This window comes from Hypanus sabinus, chromosome 12 (genome assembly GCF_030144855.1).
Source record: "Hypanus sabinus isolate sHypSab1 chromosome 12, sHypSab1.hap1, whole genome shotgun sequence".
NCBI lineage: Eukaryota > Metazoa > Chordata > Chondrichthyes > Myliobatiformes > Dasyatidae > Hypanus > Hypanus sabinus.
Window position 1 is genome coordinate 69596107 of NC_082717.1, and position 13085 is coordinate 69609191.

The following is a 13085-nucleotide window of genomic DNA, read 5'->3' on the forward strand; positions in this document are numbered from 1 at the left end:
TCAGTCCTCCAAGTGAGGTAGGCCTCACTGCTGCTTTATAAAGTCTCAACATTACATCCTTGCTGTGACTAACTTCTTTTTCTCTTGGTTCCATTCCAGTTCCCAACAATTTGAATTTGGGATATTTATCTATTTTGGATTTTTCTAATCGAAAAATTATTGCCAGTGGTTTAACTATATATTATTTGGATGAATCCTTTAGGTTTCTGATAAACGAGTGTCCCGAAACCATGGCCTGCTGGAAGTATTAGATGAGAAACTGCGCATTAAACCGGTGAGAAAATTTATGGCTCAATAATAATTTTGATATTCTACCAATGTCATATTTTGATGATGGTTCAAAGGACAAAATATGAATAATCTCAGACATTAATCTCTGGAAGCAAATTGGTTTAAAACCTACCCAGATACAGAGCTGATACATGGATGGGAATCTACATGGGAATTCTAGGGCCAATAAGTGTTTTATGGGCTACAATGAGTAAGTAACTATACATTATCCAGTTGATTTCAAAAAAATAATCTATCCAAGGAGGCCTTAGCTGAGCTTTTTTCCAAATTATTGACATTGAGATAACTCACTATTATTCTGGTTGGTCTGTAAAAAGGAAGTCTGTAGATGTGATCTTGTGATAGAACTAATTAAAATACCAGGTGAGATTTTCAATTCTTCATGTTCTTTAAAGTTGAATCTGTACAGCTTTCAGAAAAGAAGAACTTTAGTAGTAATCAGAAGGCTTTCTCATGATATTGTTACTAATCTTCGCTGCCAGCATCACTGAAATACCCATAAATTTCAATCTTGAATTTTCTGTGCATCTACAGTCACCTGGTAGTCAATGTCAAATAATTACAACTTTCTTCTCATCTTCGTCCTAAATTGCAGACAGTTTATGTTGAGAGAAGCGACCCTCCAAATGCTGTAAATCTAAAACATAAATCAAACATGCTGGAAGCTCTCAGCAGGTCAGGCAATGTCTCTGGAAAGAAGAAACATTTAATGTTTCAGGTTTGGGACCCTGCATTAGAACTGCTGGGAAATAGCTTTCCACCTGGGAGATCCTGCCTTTTGTGGTGGACTGAGCAAAGAACTGCTTTGTCAAGTGAGACCCAAGTCAAGTGATGGGGGATAGCTTCAACAAGCACCTTTGCTTTATCTGCTGCAAAGCAACCCTGGTGGCTACCCATTTCAGTTTGACTTTCCGTTTCCATTCTGACATGTCTGTCAGTAGCCTCCTCTACTTCCATGATGAAGTAATTGGAGGAGCAACACTTTATATTTTGCCTGGGCATAAACTTCAATTTCTCTAACTTCCACTAATTACACCCTCCCCCCCCCCCCCCCCCACCTTTTCTTCCATTCCCCGGTCTGTTGTACTTTTATTCATTCTTTTCTCCTCACCTGCCCATCACCTCCCTCTGATTCCTCTCTCCTTTTTATTCAGTCCTTTACCTCTTCCACATAACACCTTCCAAGCTCTTGCTTCATCCCTCCTTCCCCCTTACCTGATCTCACCTATTACCTGGCAGTTTGTACTTCCCCCGCCGTCACCTCTTATTCTGACTTCTGCTCCTTCCTCTCCAGTCCTGATGAAGGATCTCAGCCAGAAATGTCAACTCCTCTCCATTGATTTTGCCTGAGTTCATGCTGAGTTCCTCCAACACTTTGTGTGTGTTACTCTAATTCATGTTCTGCTTGTCTTTTAATTACTTATCTGTCAAAAATCCAATATTCTGTTATGAAGCGTAGTGATTTAAGTGTCATGAAATTTAGTTGATGTAATCCACACTGCTTGTCATATTTAGCCAGTTTCTACTATGATATTATTTTGCATATAAAGTAAAATGAATAAGCATTCTAATTTGTTGATCATTTCCTTTGTACATTCCAGATACATGTTAATCCATGCTTCCATCAGTCCTCAAGTGGAGAGCAGCTTCTGCCCTTGGAGAAAGATAAATGGCACTGGCTGTACCTAGGAGACTGCTTTTCTTTGCTGCCAGACAAATACATATATAAAGTTATTTCTTCCAGTTCTGACCAGACATTAAGGTGACTGTTTAATTTAGAACCAAATAAACAACAAACAAACGTGTTGTGCAATAAAACACAGAAACAAAGTTAACATTTCAAGCCAATAACCTTTCATTTCATCAATGTGTGGCAGATTTAGGTGATATTTTTAATAGATTATTTGACCTGGCCACTTTTTTTTTACTTTTGACTGTTCATACAAGATATTATAACACTTTGATAAAGGTGCTGTCATAGGACTTTCAGCAGACAAGTCGTTACAGCTCTTATGTACACACTGGTCTGAAAGATCTCCTTTGTTTGATGGGTTTTGAGACAGTTTTTAAGATATACACATCTAACTTCAATGGGGTTAAGTTTTTAATTGTCTTGAATTATATATATCTTAAACTGTACTTACATTAGATATGGTTGACCCCATTTGCCTTGCATTTTCAAATTTTATTTCTGGAACTTGCTAAGTGGCATTGATTCTTCATTAATATGTGGAGAATTACTCTACATTTGCAACAAGCTGTGTGGCAAATGGAAGATATGCAGCCAATAAAAATGAAGATGATTTCTCATTCTATGTTAATTATATTCTTTTGTGTTGTGCATTAGCACAATGCAGTAAGATAATTACTGTTTTCTAAAAGTGAATGTAAAATGCAATTCAAAAAAGGTAACTACATTTTTAAAATTCTCTCTACAATCATTTCCTTGCCTTCCACTTCTTTCTTTCTCCATCTTTGCTCAATTAATAACTAGTTGCCTAGAAAATAACACTGCTTTACTTTTGTCTCTATACTTTCCAGGAATGAAATAATCAATTATACCAAGTGGTGCATGAGTTGAAATTTGTTCCCTCTGAAACATTCATTTTGGTGCCTTGTGGGGAAAATTGGTTAAGTTAATTTGGGAGATCCTGAGATAATTAGTTTTCTTAAAGTAATCTTGTATTGAAATCCCTCACAGGGAAGTCTTTTAATGAGCTTTCCTTTTCCTGGCATTATCCACCATTATGCCCTATTTTTTTTTCCAATATCCTGATGATATTTTTATTTTTATCCTTTTTTTTTAATGATCGCAAGTAACTGCTGGATGCTAAGGTTATCAAGTACTGCAGGGCTATCCCATCAGTGTTTACTTGATAGAGATGGACCTGGACTTGATGTGTACTGTTGTTGTGCACAGTGCAATTGATTGTCTTGGATGCTTTTATCGTGATTGTAAGACCCTGTTGGATATTGGTAACAGTCTGGTTCACTAGTTCATTGGTGAGTTTGATGGTGGGGTGGCTATGTTGCCTCAGTTGTGGCGAAGACGAGGTCCTTGCCGTGGGGTCGCCTGTTGTAGTTGCCCACGAGAGGAGATGTAGGAGAGAGCAGAGCACTCTGTGGGCTTGCTGGGAACTATACTGCATTGGTGGCTGCCCCTCCTGTCAGTGCTGCCCTCTGGTGTTTGCTCAGTGAAGGAATAAGCTGGAGCAGAACAACTTGTCATCATTCTACAGTCATGTGACTCAGGGACTTGCCTACATTATTTTATTTCTTTATGGTTATATGTTTTTCTGAAATCATAACCATTTGTGCTATTAGTGTTTGTGGTGTGTGCTGTTGGTAATGCCTTTTTGCACTTTGGCCCTTGACGAATGCTGTTTCATTTGGCTATATTCATGTATGGTGACTGGAGACTTGAACTTAATGCAAGTACTTCAATCACTCATTCCATGATTGCCCAAGAGTTTCACGGACTGCTTTAGTCTCCAACTACACTCACGTCCATAACCTGCCTCAATGTTACCTCTGTCTCATCAATTATAATACCTCTGGTCCATTTCTTTCCTAATCCAAAGCATGGACTCCAATTGCTGTTTGTTCCCTAACCATGATCAAAGTCTTAAGCTCCATTCTCTCCCCTCATTACTTCCATCTCTTTGACCCTCAACTCAGCTGTGTCAGGTAAGTGGCCACTAGTAATATTTACCTCATCCTACCTCCTCACTATGTATTTAGTTTGTAACCCAAATCCCAGACACACATTGTTGCTCCTGAAAATTTCAGATTGCCTTATGCTCAGGTTGAAATCATATAACGTTTACCCATATCCAAAATTTATTGTACCGGTTTTGGTGCATTATAATTTCTAGGCTAATGGTTCTATGAATTGATAAAATATATAAAATACACTATCATAAGGGTACTTTAAATGTAAACATTATGGTATGTATAAAATAACAAATTTGAAAGAAACTTAAAAATTGAAGCACGGAAATGTCTGAAGTGTTAAGAACAGCTATGGTTTTGCAGAATAGCAGTCATAATTAAGTTGTTGATTAAAATACCTCAGTTTGCCTCAAATGATGAATTAGTGCATTTGTTAAATGTGGATTTTTTATGGATATTTTCAAATGTTTTATGAGTGCAATATTTTGTGATGGGACCATTTTGCTGAGATATTTAAATTGGCATGCTAATTAGAAAATTATGAAATGAAAGATAATTTCAGGTTTTGTCTTGTATGTAAATTGGGCCTGTAGTGATAAGGCAATAACATATTTTTGTCATTTCTATAATTGCAGAAACAGTGACCTGTCCAGTTTTGAAGATGATCAATCTAACTCAGAAAGTTTGCAAACAGGTCAAAAGAAGTTTACAAATGGCTCTGAGAAATCAGAGGATTGCACAGAAAAACCTACTGAATCTTTCAAGCCAAAGACAAGAGATCCAAAAGCCAAATCCAGCACGTTTGAACCAAAGAACATTTTGGAGAACACGGTAATACTTACATAATTAGCAAATGTTTTGTTAATTAGAAACCAATTCATACATTTTAATCATTCTAATACTATGCCAGCTGAGAGAAGGCAGGTTTGGAACTCTGAAATCTTGAATTATCTATTATTTCCGAGCATGTGTGCCATGTTTGCAAGCCCAGGATTTATTGTGAATCCAGAATTGTTCTTTAAAGACAATTAAGTGTCAGTAAAAACATCCATGAAGCAGTTGGGTTTCCATGACAGTCTGACAGCATCATCACTCCTTCTGGATTTGAATACCAGGTTTATTTAATTCCTTGAATTTAAATTATCCTAATAGTCCTGTGAAATAACCACACAACAACTTTCCAAATTTGTTTTAAGATGATAAAATTGTGTACCTTCAATCAATATACTGAAGTTTTGCAGAGCCAGCTGTTTGCATTTAATTAGCACCTTGAACAAAATATCCCATGGCTCATCAGGGTTTTAATATCAAAACAGCATGCTGAAGAAAATTGCAATTATAAAGAAGAAAATACAAAGGTTTTTATATATAATTATACTGTACAGTATATAATGTGTTTAACTTTGTCAACTGAAAGCACAAATGAGGAGAAGGAAGAAAGCGCTAAGAAACTCTGGGTGGGGGATGAGAGTTGAGACTAGTTGCAGAGAGAAAATGTCAAGGCCTTGTTTGTTTTGAGCCATGAGGATGAAAATACAATATTTCATTGAGAGATTGGGAGCTAACATTACATAATACGATCCAATGTAGTAAGTGAAGAGACTTAAGTATTTGGTAACATATTGCCAGCACAGTTCTGGATAATCTGAAATTCACAGAAGTTGAGAACAAGAGGTCAGTAAAGTAATTTACTAGATTACAAACACAGGAAAATCTGCACTTGCTGGAAATCCAAGCAACACAGGCAAAATGCTGGAGGAACTCAACAGGCCAGGCACTATCTATGGAAAAGAGTAAGTAGTCGACTTTTTGGGCTGAGACCCTTCATCAGGACTGGAGTAGCTGGTTTTGAAGTGATAAAGTTAACTGAGCCAAAGCAATAACAGATCCTGCAGAGTTGGAAGCTGTCATTCAGAGTTTTAGACATGAGTATTTCCTCATACTCTAATAATTCCTCAGACTGTCAGACAGCAAAAGCAGCATGTATTGTTTCTAAAGTATCCCATTATTATGTAATTTATTTTAATCTGCAGAGCCCCAACAAATCTTGGCAGCTATCGTCAGTTCATTTGTGATCTTTATTAATTAATTTCTCTGCCTCTAACAGCTCACATTAAATGATCAAAATATTTTGATTTGTTTTGATGCAAGTTACGCATATTAACAAAGACCATTAAATAAATGGTAAACCAATGTGTAGTTGATTGCTGGATGTAGTAGCACTACAATACTTGTTTATAATCTTATAATTAGTTTTAAGTCAATCCTGTGGTTTGTTGATATTCTTAATCCCTTCCAGTTGTTCAGTATTTTAATCTGAAATTTTAAGTGCACTGGATGTCATCTAGCAAAATTCTCATGATTCTAAAAAGATTTCAGTAGATTGGTAGGTAGCAAACATAATCCCACTAATTAAAAAAAGAAGGGAGATAAAACATGGAGAACTTTTCATCTGACATCAATTGTACCTGATTATTAATTGAGTAGATCAGTATTTTGAAATAAAACTAGGATTAGGTGGATTAATTATAGGAAAATCATAATTAACTTGTGTATGGAGAATTTTGAGACTGGATTCAGTAGAATTGATGAGTAAATGGGTGGATGTAGTGCATTTGAGCATTTGGATGATTCAAAACATTCAGGCTTTGGATAAGGTAAGGTATCTTTGGATAAGGATAAGGTACAGATGATTAAACAAAATTAGAGTACATGGGATTGGTGGAAATAGAGAGAAAAATTGTTTCCCTATCAGGAATCGGAATCACATAGCAAGAGGTTAACCATGGGTGAGTAAAACTTTTCACTGAGGCTTGTGTATCTGTAGATTTCTATACCCAAGGGACCTGTGGATGCTCAGCTACTGAGTAGGTTTGCAGATTTGTAGATTTTTACATGTTAAGGGAATTGAGGGATATGTGGTTAGTACTGCTGAGGTAAAAGGTTAACCATGATCTTATTGGAGAGGGGAGACTTGCAGCATGGGCAACTGCCGGTCTTCCACACAACCTTGGCCTAGGCCTGCGCCCTGGAGAGGACACTCCAGTAGAATTTCCAGGCACAGATCCATGGTCTCACAAGACTAACGGATGCCACCATATTGAACCGTGCTATGAGGAGTTGGAAAATCTCAGTAAGGTAATGGTATGGCACCTTGGATTCTTACCACTTCCTTTGTCCTCTTTATACTGGCAATCTTGTCTCTCTGCTCTCAGTCTTGCAGGATTTCAACCCAGAACATCAACAGTTTAGATCCTCTCACAGATGATGCTTAACCCTCTTGAGTTCCTCCAGCACTTTCTTTGATGCTCCACATTCCAGCATCTGTAGGCTCTTATGTCTCCCGAGTTTGAAAATCTTGCTGCTTTTTTAAAATATTTTTTGTCTATTATTCTTAAGGATGCTTAGCAAAAATCTGGAAGCATTCTACATTATCTTTTATGCTGATTGCCCTATGAATTGAAGCCATTCTTTGCTTTGGTCAGCTTTTTTGCTACTTCAGAACCACAGATAATCCTGTACTATAGTGTCACCAAAATGGAGATTTGTGTTATTCCTGAAATCAAATTTGTTGATTTGGATAAAAGGTGTAACATACTGTGAAATTATATACAGATTGGCTGCTGTTTCCAATTTCAAGTGTACTTGCTGAAAGTATTTAAGTTTTCTTTGTGAATTTAGATTTAATAACCTTGAAATTGAAGGAAGTGCTTGTAGAACAAAGTCAAATTTTATTCTTCTCCTTTTGATTGTAGTCTTAACTTTCATTTTACATAGAACATGGAACAGTACAACATAGGAAGGAACAGGCCTTTGGCCCACAATGTTGTGCCGAAACAATTAGATTAGCAATCAAATGGCTAATTGAACTAATCTCTTCTGCTTACTCAATATCGATAGTCCTCCATTTTTCTCACATTCCTGTGGCTATCTAAATGTCCCTTAAAATTCCTAATGTTTCTGCCTCTACCACCACCCCAGGCAACACATTCCAGGCCACCACTCTCTTGTGTTTTAAAAAAAAATAAACCTGCCCCTCACATCCCCTTTTGAATTATCCCATCTTACCTGAAGTATATGCCCTCTGGTATCAGACATTTCAGCTCTGGGGGTAAAAAAAGATGCCATCTGTTCATCTGTTTATTCTCTCTCTGTTTCTCATAAACTTACAAACCTCTATCATATCTCCTCTCAACCTCCACAACTCGAGAAAACAACATAAGTTTGTCCAACCAGTCATTATATCACATGCCGTCTAATCCAGGCAGCATCCTGGTAAACCTCTTTTGCACCCTTTCCAAAGCCTCATCGTCCTTCCTAAAATGGGGTGACCAGAACTGTATGCAATACTGTAGTTGTAAAACTAGAGTTTTATATCGAACTTTTGAACTCATTACCTCAACTAATAAAGGCAAGCATATCATATGCCCTCTTAACCACCCTATTAACCTGTGTAGCCACTTTTAGGGAGTTATAAACTTGGACCCCAAGATCCCTCTGCTCATCAATGCTGTTAAAGATCTTGCCTATAACAGTGACCTGTTGCTTTATATTTGACCTACCAAGGTGCAACACTTCACATTTAGCAGGGTTAAATTCAGTCTGCAACTGTTTCCGCCCATATCTGCAACTGTTCTGTATTCCACTGTATTCTTTGCCTGTCATTTATAAGATCCACTGCACCTTCGGTCTTTACATCATCTCCAAACAAACTAACTCACCCATCTACATTTTCATCGAGGTCATTTAAATATATATCACAAACAGCAGAGGTCCCAGTACAGATCCTTGCAGGACACCACTAATCATAGACCTCCAGATAGCATAGGATGAGGGGGGATCTAATTGAAACCTTTTGAATGTTGAAAGGCCTACACAGAATAGATGCGGAAAGAATGTTTCCCATGTTGGAACAGTCTAGGACAAAAGGGCACAGCCTCAGGATAGAGGGGCGCCCTTTCAAAACAGAGATGCGAAGTCATTTCTTTAGCCAAAGGGTGGTGAATTTGTGGAATTTGTTGCAATGTGCAACTGTGGAGGCCAGGTTGTTGGGTGTACTTAAGGCAGAGATTGATATTGATTGGACATAACATAAAAGGTTACGGGGAGAAGGCTGGGAACTGGGGTTGAGGAGGAGAAAAAAAAAGGATCAGCCGTGATGGAATGGTGGAGCTGACTGGAAGGGCCAGATGGCCTAACTCTGCTCCTACGTCTTATGGTCCTCTGGTCTAAGTCCCTTCAACCACTACCTTCCATATACGTTATGAATCCAAACAGCCAATTCACCATCAGTTGCATGCATCTTAATCTGGATGAATCTCCCATGAGGAATGCCTTACCAAAATTCATGTAGACAACATCTACAACTCTACTTTCATGAATCACCCTTGTCAAGTTAGTGAGACATGCCTTGCCCTGTATAAATCCATGCTGGCTCTCCCTAATTAGACCATGGTTTCCCAAGTGATGATAAATCCTATCACTAAGATTTCTCTCCAGTAACTTCCCGACCATTAAGGTGAGACTCAATGGTCTATAGTTTCCAGAATTGTCCCTGGTTCATTTCTTGAACAATGGAGCAACATTAGCTACTCGCTAGTACAGGTGGCCCCGGTTTTCTGAACATTCGCTTTACCATAGCTTGCTGTTACGAATGACCTACATTAGTACCTGTTTTCACTAACCAAAGAGGATTTTTGCTTTTACAAGAAAAAGATGCCCACTTTATACATGTGTTTACCCTGAGAAAGACTACCATAACTGTGAAGCCTCATGCAGGCAGTTGTGTGCATATGCGTGTACGTGCCGATTTATTTTTCCTCCAAATCAATTTTGGCTCACTGTCTTCCCGATTCTGATAAGTGAAACTACACTGTACATACAATATTTCTACTTTATATAGACTGTATATTTAAAATATCATTCCTGCTTTTACTATATGTTCTTGTTATTTAAAGTTTTATGTGTTATTTGGTATGAATTGGTAGATTATTTTTTGGGTCTGGGAATGCTCAAAAATTTTTTTCACATAAATTAATGGTGATTGCTTCTTCGCTTTATGACATTTTGCTTACAAACAGTTTCATAGGAATGCTCTATCTTTGGATAGTGGGGGGAACCTATACTCCAGGACCACACCCATGCCTAGAGAGGACACAAAGATATTGGTCAAGGCCCCAGCAATCTCTTCATTTGTGGGTCTCAATAACCTGGGGTATATCCCATTAGGCCCTGAGAACTTGTCCACCTTGATGCTCTTTAAATGATCCAACACTCCCTCCACCTTTACTTCAAAAATTTTATTGTCATATATCCAAATCATCCTTTCTAATGGATTTCGAAATTGAAGCATTCCTGGTTCTGTTGATGAATCATCAGAAATGAGAAAATTATACACTAAGCAGCAACGAAAAGGCTGTATCTGATGAGGGAACATTTGTTACCAGTCCCTTTGAAAAATTAGCTGGTGGAAACTACTCTGAAGTAGCTTTAATATCAGTCCTTTGAGGTAGGCAAGAAGTCTGTCACAACTTCAGCTCATGTTTGCTATGTACTTTTTTGTCTATGGTAAACATCTGGCGAGGATGGGATTGGGCAGTTTTAATGTCCACATATTGTCCACATGGCAAAATATTACATGCATTGTAAGATGGTCAAATTATCTTTCAGTCAAAGAATGAGCAACAGAAGAATGGTAATGCATCACTGAATCCTGTGCAGAGGAAAAGGATCTTGCCAGCTTGGATGCTGCAAGTTCCAACTTCACCTTCTGTCACTAAACAAGGTAGGACTATAGGCTAACAGTTTCTAATGATTTTTCTTTTTACTTAATAGATTTCTCACTGGAATTGTCCAGTGTTTCTGTGCAACAGAGAGCCTTCTCTGATCTAGATTTGTACATGCACCCAGTGGCCACTTATTAGGTACACTTGTACACCTGCTCAGCCAATCATGTGGCAGCAACTCAGTGCATAAAAGCAAGCAGACATGATTAAGAGGTTCAATTGTTCATACCAAACATCAGAATGGGGAAAAAAGTGATATAAGTGGCTTTGACCATGGAATGATTGTTGGTGTCAGACAGGGTGGTTTGAGTATGTCAGAAACTGCTGATATCCTGGGATTTTCACACACAGTAGTTTCCAGAGATTACAGAGGATGATGTGATAAACAAGAAAGAAAAATCCAGTGAGCAGCAGTCCTATGGGTGAAAATGCCTTGTTAATGAGTGAATTCATAGGAGAATGATCAGATTGGTTCAAGCTGACAGGAAGGCCAGAGTAACTCAAACAAATTCACGTTACAACAGTAATCTGCAGAAGAGTATCTCTGAATGCACAATACACTGAACCTTGAAGTAGATGGGCTGCAGAGCAGAAGACCACACTGGCTTCCACTCTTGTACCTAATAAAATGGCCACTGAGTGCATTATGGCAGGCATGAAGAAAAGCAACAGGTGATGGACTTAGTGTAGTTTCTGCAATAGCATTTTGTTCAAACATTTTGATAGTTACTTTTAAAGGTCACAGTTTAACAAGCCTACTGACATTTAATGCTCTCCTCTGTCATTCTCAGATAGGTGTGAAACATCTCCTTGCTCTAGTCCATAAAAAGCAAAGAAGCACTACCAAATTGTTTATTTTTATGCTAATAATTGACTTCTGATCTATCTCATTAACCAACTTTATTGTTCTGTGAAGGATTTGTATGAAAATTAGCTACAGCATTTCCTTCATTATTAAAATGCGTAATACTTCTATGCATTTAATTGAATCATTTTGGGACATCCAGAGTACATGAGAGGTGATTTGTTTTTAAATGGTCATGTAATTTATTTCAAATTCTGCAAAAAGCATAGCTGTGTTTAGGTTAAAAGTAGGTCAATGCACTGATTTTATCTACTTGGAACTTCTTCCATTCAGAATGTCTATAACAGGTGTAGGATGAGATCTAGAATCATAGACTCTACTGTATGCCCTACATTTATGAATTAGGTGACCTAAGTACTATTGGGTCTATATTTACTGTATATCCTTAGCTGTCCTGTGAAGTTGTTAATCCTGGATTTAAAAGTAGTGCTTTATGCTTTGACATTGTTCTTTAATAGCAGAGGTTTCTGCATATTGGTTTGGACTCTAGCTCCTACCAAAGATACTCTGTAGGACTTCAAATCAGTGTGGATGTTTGGCGTGGGGCTGAAAGGGTCACAGGCAGGAGGGTATGGAGCATGTTTCTGTCAACTGTTTACTTGCTTCTCTGTCATTAATAGGCCCCAATCAGGGTCTAGTATTTGCTTCAATTTAGCTGCTACATGTCACGTTGTCTTTGTTATTTTTAACAATTTGCAGATTTAATCTGCTGGATTAAATAGTGAAAATAAAAACTGGAGCTGCCAGATAGAATATTGGCCATTTCTATATTCCTGTTAGCTGTTGACTAATGCTGCGATCATTCAAAATTGCTCACTAACAAATTTGAAATTAGGTTTGCAAATTTAACAATGGAAGTGGCTCAACAGAAAAAGATTAGTTATGTCAAAATAAAATCAGGAAGTCCACTTCAGGAGTGGTAGTTATCATTCAGATGTTTTGGCTGCCCACAAATCAGCAAGATAGAAAACAGCAGCAGTGGTTCCAAATGCAAGAATCAGAGGAGAACTTGTAAGTTTGATTGCCAATGAGTAAGGTGAGGATTGTGGTAAATAAAAAACATTTTTTATCATATTTGAATAGTGTCTTTCTTTTGGCAGATGAAAATTTCCTACAAAATAATTTACCAATATGAAGACCTTGTTCACTCTCTGGTTTTGGGTTCCATAATGGCAGGAAGGAATGGTGTGCTTCTCCCTGCAAATTTGGCTTTTCTTAACAATGTGAAAAGGAGTTACGTGTTACTACCATAGAAACTCAGACTGCTTGATGTTGTTTTTCTCAGCTCTATATGTATGAGAATTGTTTGTTTCCTGAACAGAATACAATTCTGGCCATTTCCAGCTCGAATTGCACCATTTCTTGAAGTTTATCTGGTGATTTTTAGTTATGAAATGCATGCATTAATAGCTTGGCACGTGTGGAATGACCGAATCTCTCATGAAGTTCTCTCTGTTAGAATTTGGATGTCA

At 37.7% G+C, this 13085-nt stretch overlaps 1 protein-coding gene across 1 annotated transcript in view; it reads left to right on the top strand.

Moving 5' to 3' along the window:
* Nucleotides 1–13085, top strand: part of aplf (aprataxin and PNKP like factor) — a 47062-nt gene that overhangs the window by 2761 nt on the left and 31216 nt on the right. Inside the window, exons 2-5 of the mRNA XM_059986180.1 lie at nucleotides 203–274; nucleotides 1893–2053; nucleotides 4599–4794; nucleotides 10633–10747. Of these exons, the coding sequence (XP_059842163.1) occupies nucleotides 203–274; nucleotides 1893–2053; nucleotides 4599–4794; nucleotides 10633–10747 (544 nt within the window). The remainder of the gene's footprint in view (nucleotides 1–202; nucleotides 275–1892; nucleotides 2054–4598; nucleotides 4795–10632; nucleotides 10748–13085) is intronic.